The sequence below is a fragment of the Ptychodera flava genome, chromosome 8, assembly GCF_041260155.1.
Source record: "Ptychodera flava strain L36383 chromosome 8, AS_Pfla_20210202, whole genome shotgun sequence".
NCBI lineage: Eukaryota > Metazoa > Hemichordata > Enteropneusta > Ptychoderidae > Ptychodera > Ptychodera flava.
Window position 1 is genome coordinate 20949098 of NC_091935.1, and position 21460 is coordinate 20970557.

The 21460-nt window shown below is 37.0% G+C and overlaps 1 protein-coding gene across 1 annotated transcript in view; it reads left to right on the forward strand.

Annotated features, from left to right (window-relative positions):
* The window catches only part of LOC139138768 (QRFP-like peptide receptor), a 27113-nt gene extending 5944 nt beyond the window's left edge, over window positions 1-21169 (forward strand). Inside the window, exons 2-4 of the mRNA XM_070707289.1 lie at window positions 17533-17656; window positions 18707-19096; window positions 19449-21169. Of these exons, the coding sequence (XP_070563390.1) occupies window positions 17533-17656; window positions 18707-19096; window positions 19449-19859 (925 nt within the window). The 3' untranslated portion in view covers window positions 19860-21169. The remainder of the gene's footprint in view (window positions 1-17532; window positions 17657-18706; window positions 19097-19448) is intronic.
* The last annotated feature ends 291 nt before the right edge of the window (window positions 21170-21460 follow it).

Here is a 21460-nt window from a genome sequence, read left to right on the forward strand (position 1 = left end):
CATCAGAATTGAACACATCATGATTGTACACGAGTATCAACCGTGAATGCACGTTGAGCTCGGCAGTTACACAAGCATGGTACGCTACATGCATAGCCCTACGAGTATGGCGACAGTGTCCGGCTTTGGCTACGCCGCCTACCGGAGGTGGGAGGCGGCGTAGCCAAAGCCGGACACTCTCGTCATACTCGTAGGGCTAGCTACATGCACTGCCGCGATGCCGATCGTATGCATTCCAAGGCCTATCCCGGAATTTGTTTCACAAACAACCTCAAAGGAGAGCAAACATACTTCTATGGACAATGACGAACACGTTTCTTGGCGAAGCAAATTCAAAACAGTGCAGAAGTACATGAAGTAGGTCATGGCCTTGGACTCTGTGCACGAACCTGATTGGACACTTCAATACCTTTGACCCAAAGTTATTATTCATCAGCACTTCCATGCCATGAGGCTAGGTAGAGAACGTATGTACTCATTTCTGGCGATCGAAGCAGCGAGGGAAACAATCAATTACCAAGGATAAAGCTAATTTGCTAAACGATATTTTATCTTGAATAGTGAGTTGAATGAGTAATAAAATATCATATTTTTAATGTTCAATACGAGGTTGAAACACGGAGGGACCGTGGTTGAAACCAGTGCTATCCAGCTGTAGCCAACCTGGACAAGCACATTTCACAGCGCCCTCAAACAGTCGATTGTTTTCACTTGTCATACGCGGCGTAACAGAAAAATTAAAACTTTCATAACTTCATTAATATCCAAGCCACGCCCACCAAAACCTTTTCAGTTCTAGCCATTTGAATCTGAAGATGTCTACCAAATTTGACTGAAATACGTTCAGCCGTTTTTGAGAAAATGGACCAACAGACAGACAGACAGAGACAGACAGACAGACAGACAGACAGACAGACACACAGACAGACAGACATCGCTGCGACATATGCTCACGTGTTCACACGTGAGCAAATAAAACGAGTCTAATGGATTTCAGACATTGTTTGAAGTGTTTAATTTAGCCACCTATCTACCTATCTACCTAGTACCTACCTACCTACCTGTTTACCTTCCTACGTACGCACCTACCTACCTTACTGCTTATTTACCTACCTATCTGCCTACTTACCTACCTACCTACCTATCTTCCTACCTATTTACCTCCCTCCCTGCCTCCCTACCTACCTAACTACTTACTTACCTACCTACCTACTTACCAACCTACCTACCTACCTAAATGCCTGCCTACCTGCCTACCTACTTACCTATCTTTACCTACCTACCTACCTACCTACATACATACTTGCCTGCCCGCCCGCCTGCCTGCCTGCCTGCTTACTTACTTACTTACTTACTTACTTACTTACTTACTTACTTACTTACTTACTTGCTTACTTACTTACTTACTTACTTACTTTCTTACTTACTTACTTACTTACTTATTGAAGTCACTCACTGTTCGCACTTTCATCATTCTCATTCCCTTACTCTCTCACACTTGCTGTGTACCAAGAAAGCTTCGTTCATGCATTATTACTAGTAAGCCAAGCGTATAGGCAACGACTTCGTTTTGAACGAAGGGATGCATATTCTAACAATTTAACTTTTCAAATCACTCGTCTATAAATTTCATATAGTTCCATACTGCCTGGGATATGGAAGGCCATTCCATGCATGTCAAATCCGCCGCCACTCAAAGGCGATGCGTTCCTTGCAATATTGAATTTAGCAAATTAAATGAACTACCCTCGGGCTCCCATTAATAACATTCCTTTTTCAAGAACAAGTATGAGAAACAAAGTACGTGATTTTGAGGGTTGAAATTTGATAGACAGGCGTATGCTCGACTTATTTTGATACTACACTAATGCCACATGGTGTGCGTTTCATGGAAAAAACCTGACATGTTGTCCCATGGGTTGCACCAAGTTCGTGATCCCGTTTTGTCAACAGGAAAAGTCAATGACATTCACGAATCTGGAACAGAAGTGCAATATCTCGCTCAAAGCTGGGCTGCTCTGTTGCTGTGATCCACGGTAAAGTAACTTCATTTGTATGCGTATTTCGTAACACAAGGCACAGTGAGCGTTGGCCTAAAGCAAGCATCACAGTACGTAGCCAAGCCGAGCGGCGAACTTTAATAGGCAAATCTTCAATGGAGTGCCGTCTTTGGATCAAGCCGTGATCAACGTACTGCAGTATACAAGTTTACAGCGATATACGCGAAATCGCAATGTTTGCTATCACGCGCGAAGCTTAATTACTCCTTGTTTCAAGAATAAAGGGAGGAATGATGTGCTGGAAACTTTTATTTCAGGAAAAAGTTAAAGAGAGAACGAGTAAACACTTGACTTTGCGACCGTGTTAATGTGTAAATTTTAAAAAGTGGGTTTCTTTGGATACCTCGACTCTCTTGTGTTTAATTAGATGACTTGCATTAATGATTTTCCTCGCAAAGTATATGAGAGTTCGAGATTAAGGTTTTCAAGTCGGACTCACCTTTTTGAGATTTTGTTTATACAGCCAAATGACCATTTAGCTGAAACCTTTCTTCACCAATTGTTGTCCCGAAAATACCACAGATTAACTTAAAACGACGTCACCCCTATATTGTTACTGTCGGATACATATAAGATATGCGTGTAATGTCGAATTGGTGATTTCAGATTCACTTATCGAAATTGTGCATCGTGAAAAACATCATACCTGACGTATTCTAGAATTATTTCCCCGTATTTTATCTTATTTCGCCTTACACGGCATCGTGTATCGTCGCAGAGTTTGATTTGCCTCACAAATAGTCCAAACAGGTTATTACACAATAATATAATAGATCATAGAAAAAAAGAAACTATGTCATGACGGTCGTCGATTGTAGAGTTTACTGCATTCTCTAATACCCCGTGCCGGTTTCACATACATAAACGCGAGAGGTGGTGGAAGAGGGCTAAAACCAATTTACGGTGAAAGGCAGATGTATGAAACCTGTGTTATTTACCATTATGATCACAAGAAGAAGACTTAATTGATATTCGGAAAGCTGAATGTCACTCTGGGAACCCTTCGGAGCAAAGAATGGCTTGAAAATTTGCCGTTTTTTGTATGTAGTTATGTTGGCGTCCGTTGATACGTATCGTTTTAAGCTAACATTATCTCTTTCCCACCGATACGCATAATATCTATGCATATCAATTATTCAGCACATATCAACTTACAAGGATGTTTGGCTGAGATGCCCGGCAGCATATCCATGACTTTATCGTAACAAAATATATGGCGGGCAATGTCTAAACTTCTTATTGTATTCTGCTTTGTATAGTTCGACTTAACTCAGTATATAGTCTGACCTGAAGCTGAGGTCTCCTCTCGCAACATAACATTCTAAAATGACAGTGAGATACACAATATAATGTATAATGCATAAATCTGTCTCTTGCGGATTAAACCTTAAAGACACAGCTATAGTTCTCTTGATTGTAATTCTGTGTTTTAACTTAGTTTTACATTTGACGAGAAACCATTGTGTAACAAGGTAGTAGGTTAGCAATCTATGAAACGCACGGGAATAAATGTCATTCAGATGGACAGATGTGACTGTCATACGTTGTCGGGTTAAAAGAGGAACAGACACCATTTGGCGCTTCTCATTTTGTCCGGCTGGGTTTCTGCTGATGTGTTTTGCCTAGGTCTTAGAGCAGTGTGAAATATCCAGTTTGCAATGCGGCGTGCTAGTGTGTGACGTACATTGTATTTACATGTATGTCGGCCCCTTTAGTTTGATTACAACAATGCAGGACACACATTTTCAGTCAATTTTGATAAGCTTAGTAACGGGTATTTCAACACACTGTAGGAAGCAGGTCGGCATACAAGATCAGCCTTTACAGTTATCAAAGAGGCCTTTAAATTGGTTTAAATATGTTTGAGTGTCGACTCTGGTCTTTCAGCATAATGCAACAATACGGCCAATTAGAGGCTGTATTTGATCACTTCATGTCGTGTATGTTGTTTCATTGAATAAGGAGCTCCAATGTGTAATTGTGTTCAAAAAGCAGCGGTTTTGGTGAAATATTAAATGAGTAAATAAATGAAATAATAAAATATGTACTTAAACTTGAATCGCTAAGGGATAAATTCTAGTATCAATTCATCTAAGATTTACACCATAAAAATGTTTTGTGTTTCAAGAAATGTACGCAGCGTCAAAACAATATCACAGGCAGTTTTGACATATGGCCTACAACAATTTAACATCGCCACTTTTTATCGAAGCATCTGTTTGTTTTGTTGGTTTCTCTTGTTTTTTAATACATGACACCAACATTATTCCAGTTCGAAGATTGAAACATACTGCGCGTCGTGATCAGCCATTTTGCACTCTATCATGAAGACAGATCACGCAAGCATCCTGCCGTGCCGAAAGAGCATCATATATGTCATGTTGCCGGTCAACAAGTTTTCAACCGATTCCAATGATTACAAATGAGGATAAAACTCGGAGCATTAAACAGAAATTTAGATATATGAATGGCCTGACACATTTGAAGATTAAACATTACATTCGGTGTGATTGGGGGTTCATTTCTGGGATTTAATCTCTAATGGAAATTCAATGTACACATAAATACCAACAAGGCCAAATCCCCAGCAAAGCACAATGTCAAACGTTAATCTCACACGCACCTGAACATCAAATGATGGTGGACGTGACTGTGCAAGTGCAATGTACAAGTCAGGCTGACGGACGAGTCATTCTCACTGCCCTGAGGGGATGAAGGTAGTTTTTTGTTCACTTTATTGTGGCAATGCCTACTTGTGCCGCTGTGCAACCAATGACTGTGTTGTAATTTGTCATGATACAGAATTTTGATAAATTGATGATGCTTTCATACCAAGTCAGTGTAATTTTCTCGTGAGAGCAAAACAATTTCTTGTTTGAGCAAAGACTTAGACTTACTGTTTTGGTTTTTTTTGTTTTTTTTTGTTAAGCTTGAACAATTTTCAATTCTCTTATACAACTGGATTCACTCATTCAACATGTTCCTTTATCGCATATTTAGCAGAGTATAGATGATAAAAACTCCTATCCCAATCAAAACAAATCACCGGCTGAGCCGAACGCCCCTGGAGCAGAAAAGAAGCAATACGAGTTAAACTCCCCAAGGAGATGTGCTTCACAAATGTTGACTTTTTATACAAGAATCGCCTTTGTCACGGTGTGTAGTGGAGCGTGCGCAATTACATCTCGCTTGAGCCCACTGGCATGTGAAAATGCACGCAAAAGGTGGTAGAAATGTGACCTTGTGTAAGAGCAGCCATGGGCTGTGAACATATGGATTCGAATTACTTTACAAATTTTAGATATGTGTCTACCGGACGGCCGAGTTTGCCGAGCCAATGTGTATAGGTATTCTAAAAGCAGCAGCCTACAGCACACCCTAATGTAGGAGCGTCGCTCCAATTTTAATTATTGAAGTACGTGCCTCAAAAGTGATTTTGCTCTAACTTTTCTCCATGAAACTTCCAACCATTCTGTTTTACCAAATGGAGAATAATATGAAGGGTCACCGTTTGGTACAGTAACTATATATACATAAAGCCCGAGTACGAGGGCTCTCTGGTATATAAAGTCCAACCCAACGATAAAATGTCGAGGCCGCAGGCCGAGACATTTTATCGAAGGGTTGGACTTTATATACCAGAAGAGCCCGAGTACGAGGTTTATCAGACTTAAAAACTATCGCCCCTACCTGATATATTTTCGTTTTCAATGTGTTTACGTCAACCGTCCCCTTTGTCAATGTAACATGTTTAGGATATGAATTAAAACTTTTATTTGTGAAATAGCCTTCCAATGTAATGGAACATCCTATAAATGCCCTAGGGCACATTATATAAATGCCCTAGGGCACAGCAGATTTTGTGTTGCAGCTGGTTTCGGCTGTGTTACCAAATTTGAATATTAAAACGTACCAGATGTCTACAGAATATGACATGTTCACTTTTGATTGGACAGTACTTTACTCTGGCGCTGTCATTCGTTTCTGGAATTTGGTGACCAAGGCTTTACGAGTAGATAAAACACCCTGAATTGAGCACTCTGATTGGTCAATCAACAGTAGATAGTTTTTAAATATACATAACATATCGATATTTGAAATTCCATATGGCTGCCATCCCTGCGTTAACCTTCTGAACAAAATATAACATTTTTGAAAAATTAAAATGGTGAATATTGTCCATATTTTATGAGCATTAAAATGAACAGAAAAGTATTGAAAAACATTTGAGAGTCTGAATATCTGTCCCCGAGGCGCGATCTATCTAAACAGTGAAAGATAATTCAAACAGTTACACTCAAATAGATTACACTGTCAAATACACATGTTGAAAATACACATTATAATGTGTACACTTTTTTCAAAGTAACATAATACATTTCCTACCAGACACTTGCGTGACTTGTGAGACATACTTACTGATTAGAACGTATGACCTAGATGATGAATTGTTCAATAAGATAAACGAAGAAACGGGATTACTCGATCGCTTTATCTAATAGACTGGTTGATCGAGTAATTTTCACAAGTACTTCCAACTCCAATGGGCAATTAATTCGAGAGATGTACTGCTCAGCGTAGTGTAAAAACTACTGGTATTGCTCTGGTTAGCGTAAAACACATTTACAAATTCATTTATTTGCGTCCTGTCGGTGCAAGTCAGGGTGCGTACAAATTACCCTGGTGATTAAGTGGCGTTTCTGTCCTCGACAGGTACGGACAATGTGTTATTTTTAAGGCCAATATTCCTACAATGAAGATCTTCTTAAAGGACGTGAAAAAGCCAGATAGAAAGGAGACTTCTTGATTGGTACATCGCGCATGGCAAATACACTTTTGTGGAATATCAAAACTTATTACTGTGTTGTTAAGCAGTTCAATTCAACTATGACGTCATTAAAATTCAAACCCGAGCGTTAGATGACATTGCCAATTTCAACAAACTCGATGGTTAACAATTAGATACTTACAATTTTTCTTGCTTGCATATTGACGTCACTTGCGCCCGGTTTGCACAAAATTTCTCTCTCTCTCTCTCTCTCTCTCTCTCTCTCTCTCTCTCTCTCTCTCTCTCTCTCTCTCTCTCTCTCTCTCTCTCTCTCACACTCACACATGTCTGCCTTGTAAAAACATATATGGGCAGTTCTTCTAATAATTACGAATGTATGGTTACTGAACCCCCTACTTAACTGTAGCGACACTAGAAGAATGTAATATTTCAAACCTTGATTTCACGTTTCTAAAATATTGTTTCTTAAAGGAAAGTTACACTTTGATATCCGTACATGTACCTGCTGAGGATATTATAACAACTGCGATAAACCGTGCAGACGTGAAGGCTATTACACAATATCCCTTGTTCCTGTGTCGTTTCAGCTGCGTCTGTCTCAGCGTGAAACCTGCCTAGTATCGTCATATGCAGCTTAAACGGACGTTTAAAACTAAGATATGTCGGCGTTTTGCCTTACAGAATCGACTCATTTTGGATTTTTACTGCACACGCCACGAGCCTTAATAACATAAGAATGGATAAATGTGAATGATAAATGTCATTCAGGCAAGCCTTGGCATTCTATGAAATGTCATCGCGTGAAAAGGAAATTTTACTTTCGAGCATGATCAATGACTTTTTTTGTATTTTTTTGTTTTTGTGTGGCACAGTGTGCGTTTATCCGAAAGCATCGTCTCGATTCGATATCACATCACCTAATAAATCGGTCCTTTCATGATATGAAAAGACAAAAATTATGTCGTCACATTTTTCTATCATACTTCTTCACCTTCTTCTAAACTACAGAAATAATTCCGTTTATGGGCGATGTAAACTCATAACATTTGCATACAATGCTCATTTTGCGATGAAGTTGTTCTGCCCAGGGAATATTTTGACACAGGCACATTCCCGAAGTATGAGTTCAGGCTGAGAATGTTTGATAGACGGTAATTTCTATTTGACGTAGCAGACTTACATTGGTTTGGCGGGGAGGACTGGGTAAAATATCACACATCCTCTCTCTGAGAGGAAGGATGATTTAGTTTCGTATCATCAATATATACGTGCAAAGCTCAATGTGACAGGAATGTTAACCAGCAAGTCAATGACTCTAAGATGCTAAACAGGCACCAAGAATACAATTCATCGTCCCGTGTGTCAACAGCCCGTAATACTTCAGCGTAATCATATCAGCCTCACTGACAGAAGAATGAATCGAATGACGCATTCAGCAGTAGTCCCGGATTTTGATAATAAAAGTCGCCACGAATTAACCGCTGAGCCGGGCGGACGATTTGAAAGCCTTGTTCTGCCATAATAGACTGTCATAATGTTTCGTTCGCATTTACAGTTTTCATAAACGGGAAATTACACGGATGTATCCGGCATTTGGAATGTCTGGGGCTCACAAAAGCAATAATCTATCTGAACTATAATTGAAATGGCACATGGATGGCGTCCTTTTGGGAAAACGTCAGAGAGGGGATACTTCTAAGGAGGATTTGCAGGAAACTCCGTAAACTGCAGAAACGTTGATTGGGAAAATGCAGTTAAATATATTACCCTTTATAATAAAAACTCGTGTGTAAAATTTGCTGATATGGATCGCAGTTATTACAAATGGATTTTTATAATTTTTCGTTTTAAAGCAAACATAAAGCTGGGTAAAAATCCCTGTAAAAGGTAACTATAAAATGGAGAAAAAGCCGCTACGCACAGGTTATGTCGATGACAGCAGTTTTTAGGGTAATATGCTAATTTCTCTTACGACTGAGGCTTAACCGTAATACCGTCTACACTTTCCGTGCGAATACATGTTTTCGATTCATGAGTGAATGATTTCTTGGAGTCGAGCATTACGCTTTGAAGTCAATTTCCGTCAGGTCGCACTTTTCAGATGGAGCTTCGTGTCACAATTGCCGTAGCAAAATGCATTCACCCGGCAGTGATGGCAGCGTATTGTAACGTCACTTTGAATTCAAGCGACACCAACGTATGAAGATAGACGCGTCGTCTTATTTTGTGATTTTAATAGCTTCAGGAGAAATCACAACGCCATGGCTTTCTCCCGCACAACCGACCAAATCACAGACGACTAATTTTGAAGCGAATAGTCCCGCCTAAAGCCTGGCGAGTGGAAGGCCTTAACTAATGCATTGCCTTACAAACATAAATCGGTCGGGGAAAATTGAATCTTAATGCATGATCTTCCCAAATGTCATACATCGACAATTTGATAACTTGCATGAACAGATCAATGGCGCAGACGATGTCAACATAACAAACAATAGGCCTAACAACATGCATGCATGCATGCATGCATGCATGCATGTATGTATGTATGTATGTATGTATGTATGTATGTATGTATGTATGTATGTATGTATGTATGTATGTATGTATGTATGTATGTATGTATGTATGTATGTATGTATGTATGTATGTATGTATGTATGTATGTATTCATGCATGCATGCATGCATGCATACATGTATGTATGTATGTATGTATGTATGTATGTATGTATGTATGTATGTATGTATGTATGTATGTATGTATGTATGTATGTATGTATGTATGTATGTATGTATCGTATGTATGTATGTATGTATGTATGTCATGTATGCATGCATGAATACATGATGTATGTATGTATGTATGTATGTATGTATGTATGTATGTATGTATGTATGTATGTATGTATGTATGTATGTATGTATGTATGTATGTATGTATGTATGTATGTATGTATGTATGTATGTACGTATGTATGTATATGTATGTATTCATGCAAGCATGCATGAATACATGTATGTATGTATGTATGTATGTATGTATGTATGCATGCATGCATGCATGCATGTATGTATGTATGTATGTATGTATGTATGTATGTATGTATGTATGTATGTATGTATGTATGTAGTACTCCGACACAGAAATGATACAGTTTAAAACTTTATACATCCAAACGAAAATGAAGATTTAAGTAAAAACAGATTACAGGACAAGAAAGCAAGTTAAAATGACACAAAAGCCAAAACAATTTTTTTAGCTTTACTTTTGAAAAAAAGAAGCATTATAATTGGCAGGCATCGTAAAATATTATATAGCCTTTAAATGTGATTAAAAAGTGAATACATGTAGCTGGTAAATTTTACTCTACCATCAGGTTCATGAAACATTTTTTTCTGTCGAGTTGATCGCCCGGGAATGTGTACATTGAAAATCGATTGGCAAATAAGAAGGGCATTACTCGATTTATGTAAAAAAGAGAAAGGTCAAAATACATGTGTCTTTAGACAGCATTGGTAAATTTAACAAACAGATCAAATCTTACTTTAACAAAATTACACAAATATTTAACAAAGTTAAGCTGTACAGCTTCAAGCTTGTCTGAGTACACTTTGTCAATACTGTTCCTACAACTGGGGCATATTCAAGTTTAGTTCTGACGAAAAGTTTGTAAACCATGAGCAGGGAATCACCCAACAACCTTTTCCCATACCTTTTCAGCATGTAAGGTAGTCTTCGAGTATCAGTGATAATAGAAACAACATGTGTTGTAAAAGTTAAATTAGTGTCTACTGTCACGCCTAAATCACTGTAACTATAAACTATCTGTAGATTGGCTTTTTTTTCAAAAATACGCGAACTTCAAAACTAAGCATGATAAAAGACTACATTTTCCATTTCTTAGACCATGTGGACAAGAAATTGATATCGTGTTATAACATTAAACATCCATTCACCTTACGTATATCTAAACAACTTGAGATCATCTGCAAAGCCTACTAAGCCACACTTGAAACTGCCTAAAATGTTAATCGAATAAAGAGGGAAACACAACGGTCGTAGCTGTGACCCCTGTGGAACCCTTGACTTAACTGAAGGGTTTGATCTCCACCTTTTATAACATTACCTGGTATCACGGAGGGTGTTTGTATTACATACTTACTGAGGTTGTATACTAAATATTTATGATGCACTTTATGCCTCGGGATCTGCTGCAACAGACACAACATTATAATCTTATTCAATGTTCGCCAGTTTCTGGAAGGAGGTACGAGCTTGCTTGAAGGATTCTACAATCTCAGGCACAGGAATACGTCTTTTGCCACGATGTCCAAGTTCTTTCAGTTTTAACGCTTCGATTAGCTCTACATTATGCCAGGGTAAACACGGTGACGAAGTTGTACGAGCTATTTAATTGCTGTCACAATGAGATCACAGAAGTTCTCCACCCACTCATTAAGGGTACCAACTGTTAAGAAATGGATCCAAGGAATAGCTTCAAGATCGGATTTGAAATTTTCCCCGTTAGCTTTCTTAAAGTTGTACTCTTAAAGTTGTACAACTTTCTCTATCTAATGGCAACTTTTACAAGTTTTACAATGCCTTACAGTGTTATAGACATGGATTGATGATTAGAGATTACAATATTTTGTCTTAACTCAACGCTTACTTTGTCAATAATCGATAAACACAGGCCAAGAAACTTGTTCTCCCCTGCCGACAGTAAACAATAGTGATCGATATTGAATTTTGAAATTACTTTATCTAAACTATTGCTGATCAGTTGGCTTCGTACAATTGATGTTATCTTGTTGAGTTCCACGTAATATTTGGAATATTGAAATCTCAAAAGAGATATAGGAGACCAGACTTTTGCACATTACCTGAAGATAACACTAGTTCAGAAAGGTCATATGCATTCAAAGACGGTAGTCCGTTGTATGTTCCAACAAGCAATCTCTGACATTGCATTTATATTTTAACCAATATTAATTAGTTCATAGTTAGAATCAAAGAGTGTCATTCGTTTGGCCCCAAAGAATAGATTTACTTCAATAGCCAAACCTAAACCTCTTTTTTCTCAGGATCTATCACGCTTAAACTATAAGAATCCATCAAGCAGCTCATGATCTCCTACAAAAGGCTATAACCAGGTTTCAGTAAAGCGGACGACATCAGTTGATTTTAACCATTCAGTGTTCCAAAAATGTCATCAAGTTCGTTCTTTAACTTTGAACATTTTGGGAATACGTACACTACTGACACCACTTTAGCTAGTAGGTAGCTATTTAGGTCGATAGCTAGGTATGTAGGCGTATATATATATATATATAATATATATATATATATATATATATATATATATATATATATATATATATATATATATATATATATATATATATCGAAGTATACAGATGTCCTCGAGGGAAATTACAGTGCTCAATGCAAAAGCAGAGTGTTATAAATAAACAGATTACTTCAAGTACAAAGTAATGAAATCTATTACTTAAGTTTCATGCATCTTATATATATATATATATATATATATATATATATATATATATATATATATATATATATATATATATATATATATATATATATATATATATATATATATATATATATATATATACATACCTGCCCACCTACCTAGGAATCCACCTACCTAGCTACCTAACTACATGTCTTTTGTTCCAGTATACAGATGTCCCCGTGGGAAATTAAAGTACTTGATGCCAACGCACAGCATTACAAAACAATAACAGAAAATATTTTAACTATACGGTAATAATATATGTTACTTCGGTTTCGTGCATCTTGTAAACGTTAGACGGGCAGAATATCTTTTCTGTTTCTCTTTTGTCCCATTTATATGGTTGGGACGTGCCTTTTTACTGCAGTTTTAGGTTGTATTGAAAAACGTTGGTCTCAGGTAGTATATTTATGTCGTTAATTATCTGTGTTACGCTTTACTCTCATGGACATCTGATGTATTCAACTGTTAAATTACCATTACTTATCCTTCATACGGCAACAAGAGATAAGTAACATCTCCAATCATTACTGAATAAGTAATTGGCGATAAAAGCTGTCAGGGATTTCTTTTACGACACAGACTTCATATACTGTATAATTCGCAATGCGTCGAAGGATATAGGATTTCAGGGGTTGGGCAGTTGTTCTGTGGAAACTTCAAACATTTGTGTATAGAAGACGTGTCTTGAATACTGATAGGGCACACAAACGAGAAATTGGAAACCTACTACCGATTTGCGACTGTTAGGAGACGGGAATGATTCAAACATAAAATATTTGAACTGCCATTTTTAAATGATGATGTTATTTAGATCTTATAGGGGAAAAAAGCTTCACCTGAGCTCATTTTACAATTACGATCATATAAGGTTACAATATTGGAAATATATATTTTGCCTGGTCGTTTGGGCCTTAGAATCTGGACCGCCATATTGACATGTAAAATCTGTAGTGGGGACATATGTTATATACGTATCACACAACGGTACGAGTCAATACTTTTGTTGCCAAAACATTGAACTATTTCTTGACTAAAATGGCGTCAACCATGTACGTATTCATATTATATACACTAGGAGTCTCTATAGTCTTAAATATAAGCAATCCACAAAACAATTATAACGAGTTCTTTCAGTAAGTTAAAGGGTCAGTGAATGCACTGTTATTGTTCATGTCCGATTTCTAGTCCTGACCAGAATTCACTTGTCAATATACTGATGCAGTCCGCATAAGCAGAGGCTGAGTTGGCAAGCTCAGTACTGACAGTGTGTATCTCGACATTGCTAGGGGTCTAGAACATGGCATTATGGTTGTATTTAAGAACAAAGATGTGGAAAAATCCTCAACATTTAGAATTATTTGCCCTTTAAGCAACAAAGACGCGTGAATGATGTTTATGTTCCTTATGAAGTCATGGTACGCGATGTTTCCAGTAAATATTGGTCTCTATGATTCGACCAAACAACGGATAGAATCACATACCAATGAATCTTGTACGGAAATAGTATTCTAAAATGAAACAAATAAAAAACCTGAAAACTCAGAAACAAATATGTTCAGTAATGTTCAGTAATGTCATGAAATAGCAGCTGGTATAAATCAGTATCGAGAATACTAAAATAAATGCAAGAACAGCCCATATCTCTGTGCCATTTCATGCCGTGTATCTCCGTGTGTCTGTCTTTCAGAATCTCAATATATGCCCGTTCTCTTCTTTTTATGGTATTTGATTGTATTTTTGTCGTCTTCAGAATTCCTGTATTATTCGTTGTTCTCTTCAATTTAAATTTAAAGCACAAAAAGCTTTCACTTTTGATGTAGTTTCCAGGTTTTTTTGTGTATGACTATAAAAGATAGTGTTTTGTCGGACTGTCAATATTATGTCGACTTGCCAAGGACGTAATTTATCGATACAGCCTTAAAGTGGGCAGTAGAAAAAAGCTTAGTTGACCGCTGAACTTGAGTCAGGATTGAAATTCATTTCCCGACAATAACATTGCATATTCTTCAAAATTAATTGTATCGGAGCCTATTTTATGATTTTGTATATGCTTTTGGGAAAAGATTAGAAACTTTTGGCAATTGTTTCAAGGAAAAAAAGAAGTTCAAATATTACAAAAAGCTGTTGTAAAGCTATTATCCTTCCAGGATACCATAGGTATATTGAAAGAAGAGTCATTTCCTTATATTGCTGATTTCCATGGCGCCTTTTGTGATGATTAACACTATCCACCTCGTGTAGAGTTGTCAACGTGATAGTTAACGTAATACAATGCCGTAATTGAAGCGAATAATATTTTCAGTCAGTGTGTTTCACGAATAGTTTTACAATGGGCACATAAAGCACTGTTTGGATACTTTTTAAAGAATTAAAGAAAATTCTGGATTTTCTTGCAATGCTTGGTGCGATATCAAGGGAAAAGTTAAACTCGTTGGTCTTCTGGTGCATCTATGGCCTTATTATAAAAAGGAGAATGAACTCTCAGAAATAGTGTATCATCAAACAATGGCGGAGGTAGTGAAAGGAGACAGGCGCGTATTGATCCAGAAAATAAATGTTCTGCGACCATTGTCGTAGGGATCCAAGTGGTTTGCACCATTAAAGTTAATGTATGCTTCCGTATGCTCTTTATCTGTAGTACAAGAGAGGGAAACGGAAAACAAATCGACAGATGGTATATGATTTCGTTTGACATGGTATGCAAATTGTCACTAAATTGTTACATATGTCAACCGGAGACTCTATCATGCTTGACCAAAAATGTGCACTAGTATTAATTATCAGAAAGAAAAGACTAAAAAGCTAATTTGGGATTTCGTTTTGACATTGATGTTGGACAACTTATTTGAGCCTGTTTTGTGTCGTTTGGTTGCATTGATAGTGAAAAAACACGCCGAAAATCGCATTTACAACCTTTACGGTCTTTTTGTTACATGGTTGTCTAGAAAGATTTGTGCAATAAAAAATTAACCATCCACAACTGTCACAGATGCTGATTTAGGCAGTGTTGTCAATAATCTTGCAAACAATTTCGCATGACACCCCTCCGTTTGATTTTAAAGTTTACACCTGTGCTATCGAGTTGATGTTGGTTATTACACTTTCCTAAGGCTTTGCTGCACGTTTCTTACACGGGACTTTTAATCAAACCAGCAGCAGTACAATCTCAACAATATCTACATTAATATGATATCTACATGCTTTGTTCTTTCGCTTAATTATTTTGTGTTACCTAAACATGACAAAAACGCTATCTTTTCCAAGACAGGAAATTACTGAGGGATGTTGATATTATATTGTAAAAATCTGTATCAGGATAATATTTCACATGATATTTTATACATGTCGAAACTTTTCTTTGAAAAGGAATTTTCCTTGTCATGGCTGGTAAATACTGATAATCGATACCAAATGACAGTGATAATAACACATTTATTTCAACATTGCCGGCGTGCCAAGTCGAGAAGAACTAGGGGAATTTTCCATTTAGCAAATTAGATTTGATTGTTGGCATGAAAAATAATCCTCGAGCATAAATTCTGAAGTGGGCGTGTACCTCAAGGAAATGTTAAGGCATTCTGACTTTGACATATGCAGATGTTTTGACATCCTTAAGAACATCGCCACAAAAATGTTTAATTGAAAGGTTTTTGTGTTAACTCTACTGGAAGAATTAAATATCGATTTTTACAATGACAAGACTGTGCAAACTTTATATTCTCTGTATGTTTAGCGTTTTGGTAGCGCAAATTTTGAATCATCAGTGAATTGTACCATTGTGAATTGTACCTATGTTGCCTACAAATCTAGGAAGAGAAAAAACATAACATCTGCATTTCACTCTTAGTCATCTTCTATTTTGAGATTATCAAACACTACCGACGTTATTTTCGAACAGGCTATATTCATATAGTTTCACCAAGTTCGAGGATCACGCTACCCAGAATATCTAAATTGAACCGCTAACATTGCTGGCCTACAAATACAATAGTCAATAAAAATTTTATGCTGTTAATCGTTCATGAAAAAGTAGCCAGAAATTCATGAATATAGTGACATACATAGAAATAATTGATTTGACTGTCCGAACCAATCTTTGCGACACAAAATATTTCATTACCGTCATATTGTAACAGAATAGACACTTCGATGTTCCCGGAGGTCACAATATGCTTTAACATCTGGAGTAAATCAGGCACAATAATTCGATCATGAATTTTACATTATATAAATCAACAATAAAGCAGATTCTCTCTGCTCTCCTGTAGAGCATTGTGAGCGCATACCAGGATGTCCTTCTGTGATTCCTAGTTGAATAGAGCGTGCTACAGCAATCATACGGGTATGCGATTTGCTGGAGAAGGATAATATTGAGATAATGAAATCCATTTTTGCTCCGTCGGAGATGCCAAATGTGGCAGCAGATGTAAGAGTGTACTTTTTAATTACAGAAATGAATGTTATGGTAAAACGATGCGTGCTACATTGATGATGGACTGACTTGAAGCTTAAAAATTAAGGTTTGGTTCAGCATGAAGCCTCAAAGGAGTATAACCAACGAACAAGAAAGAGCAATAATTGACGTAAAGTTGCGTGCACTAAGAAAGCAGATGGCCTTTCCACTAGTTACGCCTCTGGTGTTATATTGGCCGTATAGGGAGGTGGATACATTTATTTAAACTGATTTTAACGTATGGGTTGTTTTTCCTTATCGATGAAAGACTCGCATGTTTTCAGAGCAATTCAATGAATGCAGTTCTTTGACAAGCATTTTAAAGCGTACAAATCCAGGATTTTGCTCGCTAGAGAGTTCAATACTATCCAATATAAGTGAGAATTACCATATATATATATATATATATATATATATATATATATATATATATATATATATATATATATATATATATATATATATATATATATATATATATATAATATATATATATATATATATATATATATATATATCACAACCCGTTATCGAACGATAGGGTAGCATGGCAGCTACAGTTTGAGAAAAGAACCTGTAAAAATATCGTCGAAATGGTATGGAATCTTGGGTCCAAACATTGTGTATCATCTGAAACTATACGTTTACATGTATTTACGGACCTTTTTCGAATTGTTTCTTTCTTTAGATATGTCGTCATAGTTCATCCACTCCTTGCCAAGACAATCATAACACCTGGACGAACCAGAAGATTCATAGTCATCCTGTGGTTCGTTGCCATAGTATACAGCTTTCCTCCACTCTTCTACAGGGTACAGTGACATTTTTGGAATGTTTTATAGGGGATGTGATTGCTATATGTTGGTTTAATTCCATTAGCAAATTTCGCATGATTCACGGTAGGAGATTGAGTATAAAGTCACATGTTAATTTCTGAACGCACATAAGGCCACATACTAGAAAATTCTTTGTTTGCCGTCCTTTGGTTTTTGAAAAACCTAGCAGCCAGCCAGAGTATAAAACAAGTTTAACACAGACAAAAACACAACTATTATAACTATTACAACTATAACTTGCTCAAGTTTAGTTTTTTTTCTTTTAGAAAAATAATAGTTTTATTTGTAATAATGTTGACATCGTGTTTTTCTTAATGTTCTCTGAAAATGTATCACCACGCAGACGACAAACGCAGAATTTTATTCAAAGCGCCTGATAAAGATTTGAAATCCGAAGAGGTAACACATCATACATTCTCCGAGTCACAAATACTTGCTAGGTCAAAAGTCATATTTACTCATATCATATTTACACTATGAGTCTAATTAATTAACATTGCAGCTGTTACAAATATATAATATTGTGATATATTACAAGATTAAGAATACAAAGGCGAAAGAGAGTAGCCGAGTGCTTCAATAACACATAAAGATTTATCGAATATTTTTGAATGTCCATGCTACTCTGACAGTGTATAACAAATACTTGCAAAGGAACACAATGGTTGCAGGATATAAGCTGACTAAAAGGATTTTCAAAATTTTGCAAAGTTACGACGAATAATCCTTACAATGCCTAGTTACATTATCCTCCACCATATCTAAGTATTTACATATTTCAAAACACTTCAGACAGTATGATTTTCAAATTGAAATGTGCTCCTGAACATTGGGTTTAGGTTTGATTTTTAATGTATTTGTTGCATGCGGGGACAAACCTGTCCACTAACAGATATACAGTACCATCATTTACAATATGAACGCTTTGATATTGCCCTTCTTGAGCAAAAGGGTTTTGTTTAAGTTACTAGTGAATTAATTATGACCCGTCGCTAAATTCCTACACGCAAAATTTAATCTTTTCAGAAGCACAAGAAATGGAGCTTTGGGAACCACCCACCCTTCTATACCTGTAACAATTCTGACGACGAAATCCTGGGAAAAGCCTACTCCCTCTACTTGTTGCTGGGAATGTATTTGATACCACTCTTCATCATGACCTTCTGTTACGTACGAATCATCTACGAGTTGTGGATAAGCACCAAGAGGTTCAAGGATCTCCAAGAAAGACAGATGAGGATGAGACGAGAGAGATACATCAATAACAATAGTGAACCTGGCGGTGTAGATATGGTTGTTTCTTTTCATGGTGGAGATGAATCCGACGACTCTGAGGTTGAAATTGCGATGAAAGGTCAACCAACTGGCCGGAAATCGAAGAATATAGTAAATCAGCAATTGCAGGGTAGAAAACAGGTAGCGATGATACGATTTTTATGCTTTGAATCGTGTCGAAACACTTAGCGTTGAACTTAACAACAAAATCTGCGTGTGTGTAAGTTCGATCGTCATGATTGACATCCAAATTCTATATAGACCGTTCAAGCATTCATTTGTGAACCAAATTTTCTCAAATTGTATACAATTTCCAGCGTATGCAGGGATAAAGCATTTTATTTAAAGTTAATGTCAGTGATAGTTTGTGATCCCTATGACTAAATTTAACTGTTAATGAAAGACTGCTTCATTTGATATGTGTGTATGTGTATGTGTGTATGTATAGATAAGAGGCTTTTTAAAATGCTAATATTTTTATTATTCCTTTCAGGTGATCAGAATGCTGATAGTAGCCGTTTTTCTCTTCATGATTTGCTGGGGTCCCGTTCTTTGGCTCAAATTTGCCATCGAGTTTGGCTACATCGAAAGGTACAGCCCAATAAGGACTTATTTGAGCATAGCCTTCAACTTGCTATCATACCTCAACAGTTGCATGAACCCCATTTGCTACGCATTCATCTCGCGTACGTTCAGGGAGTGTTTCTGTTGGGCGATCACAGCGGGTTGTTCAAGTCCATCTCCAAACGGAACCACTGTGACAACGACCACGACAACTCACTTGCCCGTTACCAGGACCAATAAAGCGATGTATAGGCCGATATCATTGCAGAGACTGCGCAATTCTGATGCCACGGACACACCAGACGATAGCCCGGATGCCTCTCCCAGTCATCATCGATAGACCTGCAGTGAGTTTACGGCACACCCTTTTAAGTGACGTTTTGACGTGAAGAAACTTAATAATAAAGGAATGTGTGATAGTTCGTAGGTGTCCATAGAACAATTGTGATAGAAACTTAACATTTAATTTGTCCATACATGCATGCGGGTGGAAACTACACTGTACATTCAGGTGTAGATGACATTGTACAAGTGACACATTTACTTCATTTAAACGCCGGCGAAGTTCAAAAATTGTGACGTCACTATAGTGCAAGGACAGTTCGTATTAGATGGCCAACTTTAAACTCTTGAGTTTCTGTGATTGCATATCGCATACAGTGCATATTAGTTAAAGTTATTTTGTGGTGGACATCAACGTTGTCACGTTAGTCTAGCAAATGAATGTGTGATTACCAATGGTAAGCATGATTTCTTAAGGGCGTGCCATGGACCAGAATGCTTTATGCGAAGAGGTATTTCACCAAGTATTAATGAAAGAGTAGTCCTACCGAAGCACGCCCGTAAAGCTAAAGGGCCTATGTAAAATTATCATTTGTGGATTGAAATTGATATTTTTTAACCAGAGATACATGTACGTCACATTCTGCCTGAAAGTATGTAACAATGTACCGACCGATGTATGTCGTTTTCTTTATACTCCTTGATAGCTGATCGTCTTCTGAAGATAGCTCAACTGGTTAATGTCGTGATGGTCGAACATTTGTGCAAATATGTCCTATAAACATACCTACCTTTGAAAGGGATTGTAAATGATCATGTGATTTGCTAACATTTTTCCGAAAGTTTTTGATCCGAAAACCTTCTGGAATCCACTTCAAAGCATACGATGTTGCTTATAAAATGTCTTTTCTATGTTTTTGGAACTCAGGTAGGTTTTAGAAAACAAATGTTTTGAAAGTTTTGATTATGTCTCCTTTGTACAGGATGCGTATAGCTGTATCAACGTTTCGTTCGTTTATGTAACGCTGTGACACAATGTCAAGAACAGCGCATGGAAAAACAATCTGACATGAGCGGCTTCTAATACTTCAAAAAAAATAGCTGGTGTTCTTTCTTCAGGTAGCCGTCGTTGCGACGCTAAACTACTGATGTAACAATTGTGATGACCATTTATTGTACTTTTAGAGTTTTCTGGTACGGTCAATGGCGGCCATTTCGTCAATTGTAATACTGGAAGTTTGTAGGAAATGTAATTTAATCGTAAACTCACTCAGTAAATACGTAAGTATAAGAAATAGTTGGTGATGTAAATAAAAAGATACTAATGGAAGGAGTTACTGAATAAATGAATATTTGAATAACTTGAAATGATTGTCGGAACCCAGTTCAATTCACAAGTAACGGCATGTTTGTACCTTAGTTAAAACTTAATATAAGAGAAGGAGAAATGATTTTGCACCTACGTATTTTCAGTTTTTGATTGCTTTTCCGTGACTTTTTCTGCACGATTGACGATCATTTATAGGTCTCCTCAAAGTTCGAGGACACAACGGCAACTTTCGAACTGTCAAGCCGCACCACGGATCATCGAAATTTGATACCCTGCACTCTAATCTACTGCTACCTTTATCATCCACACTATACTCAACGCCCATGTTA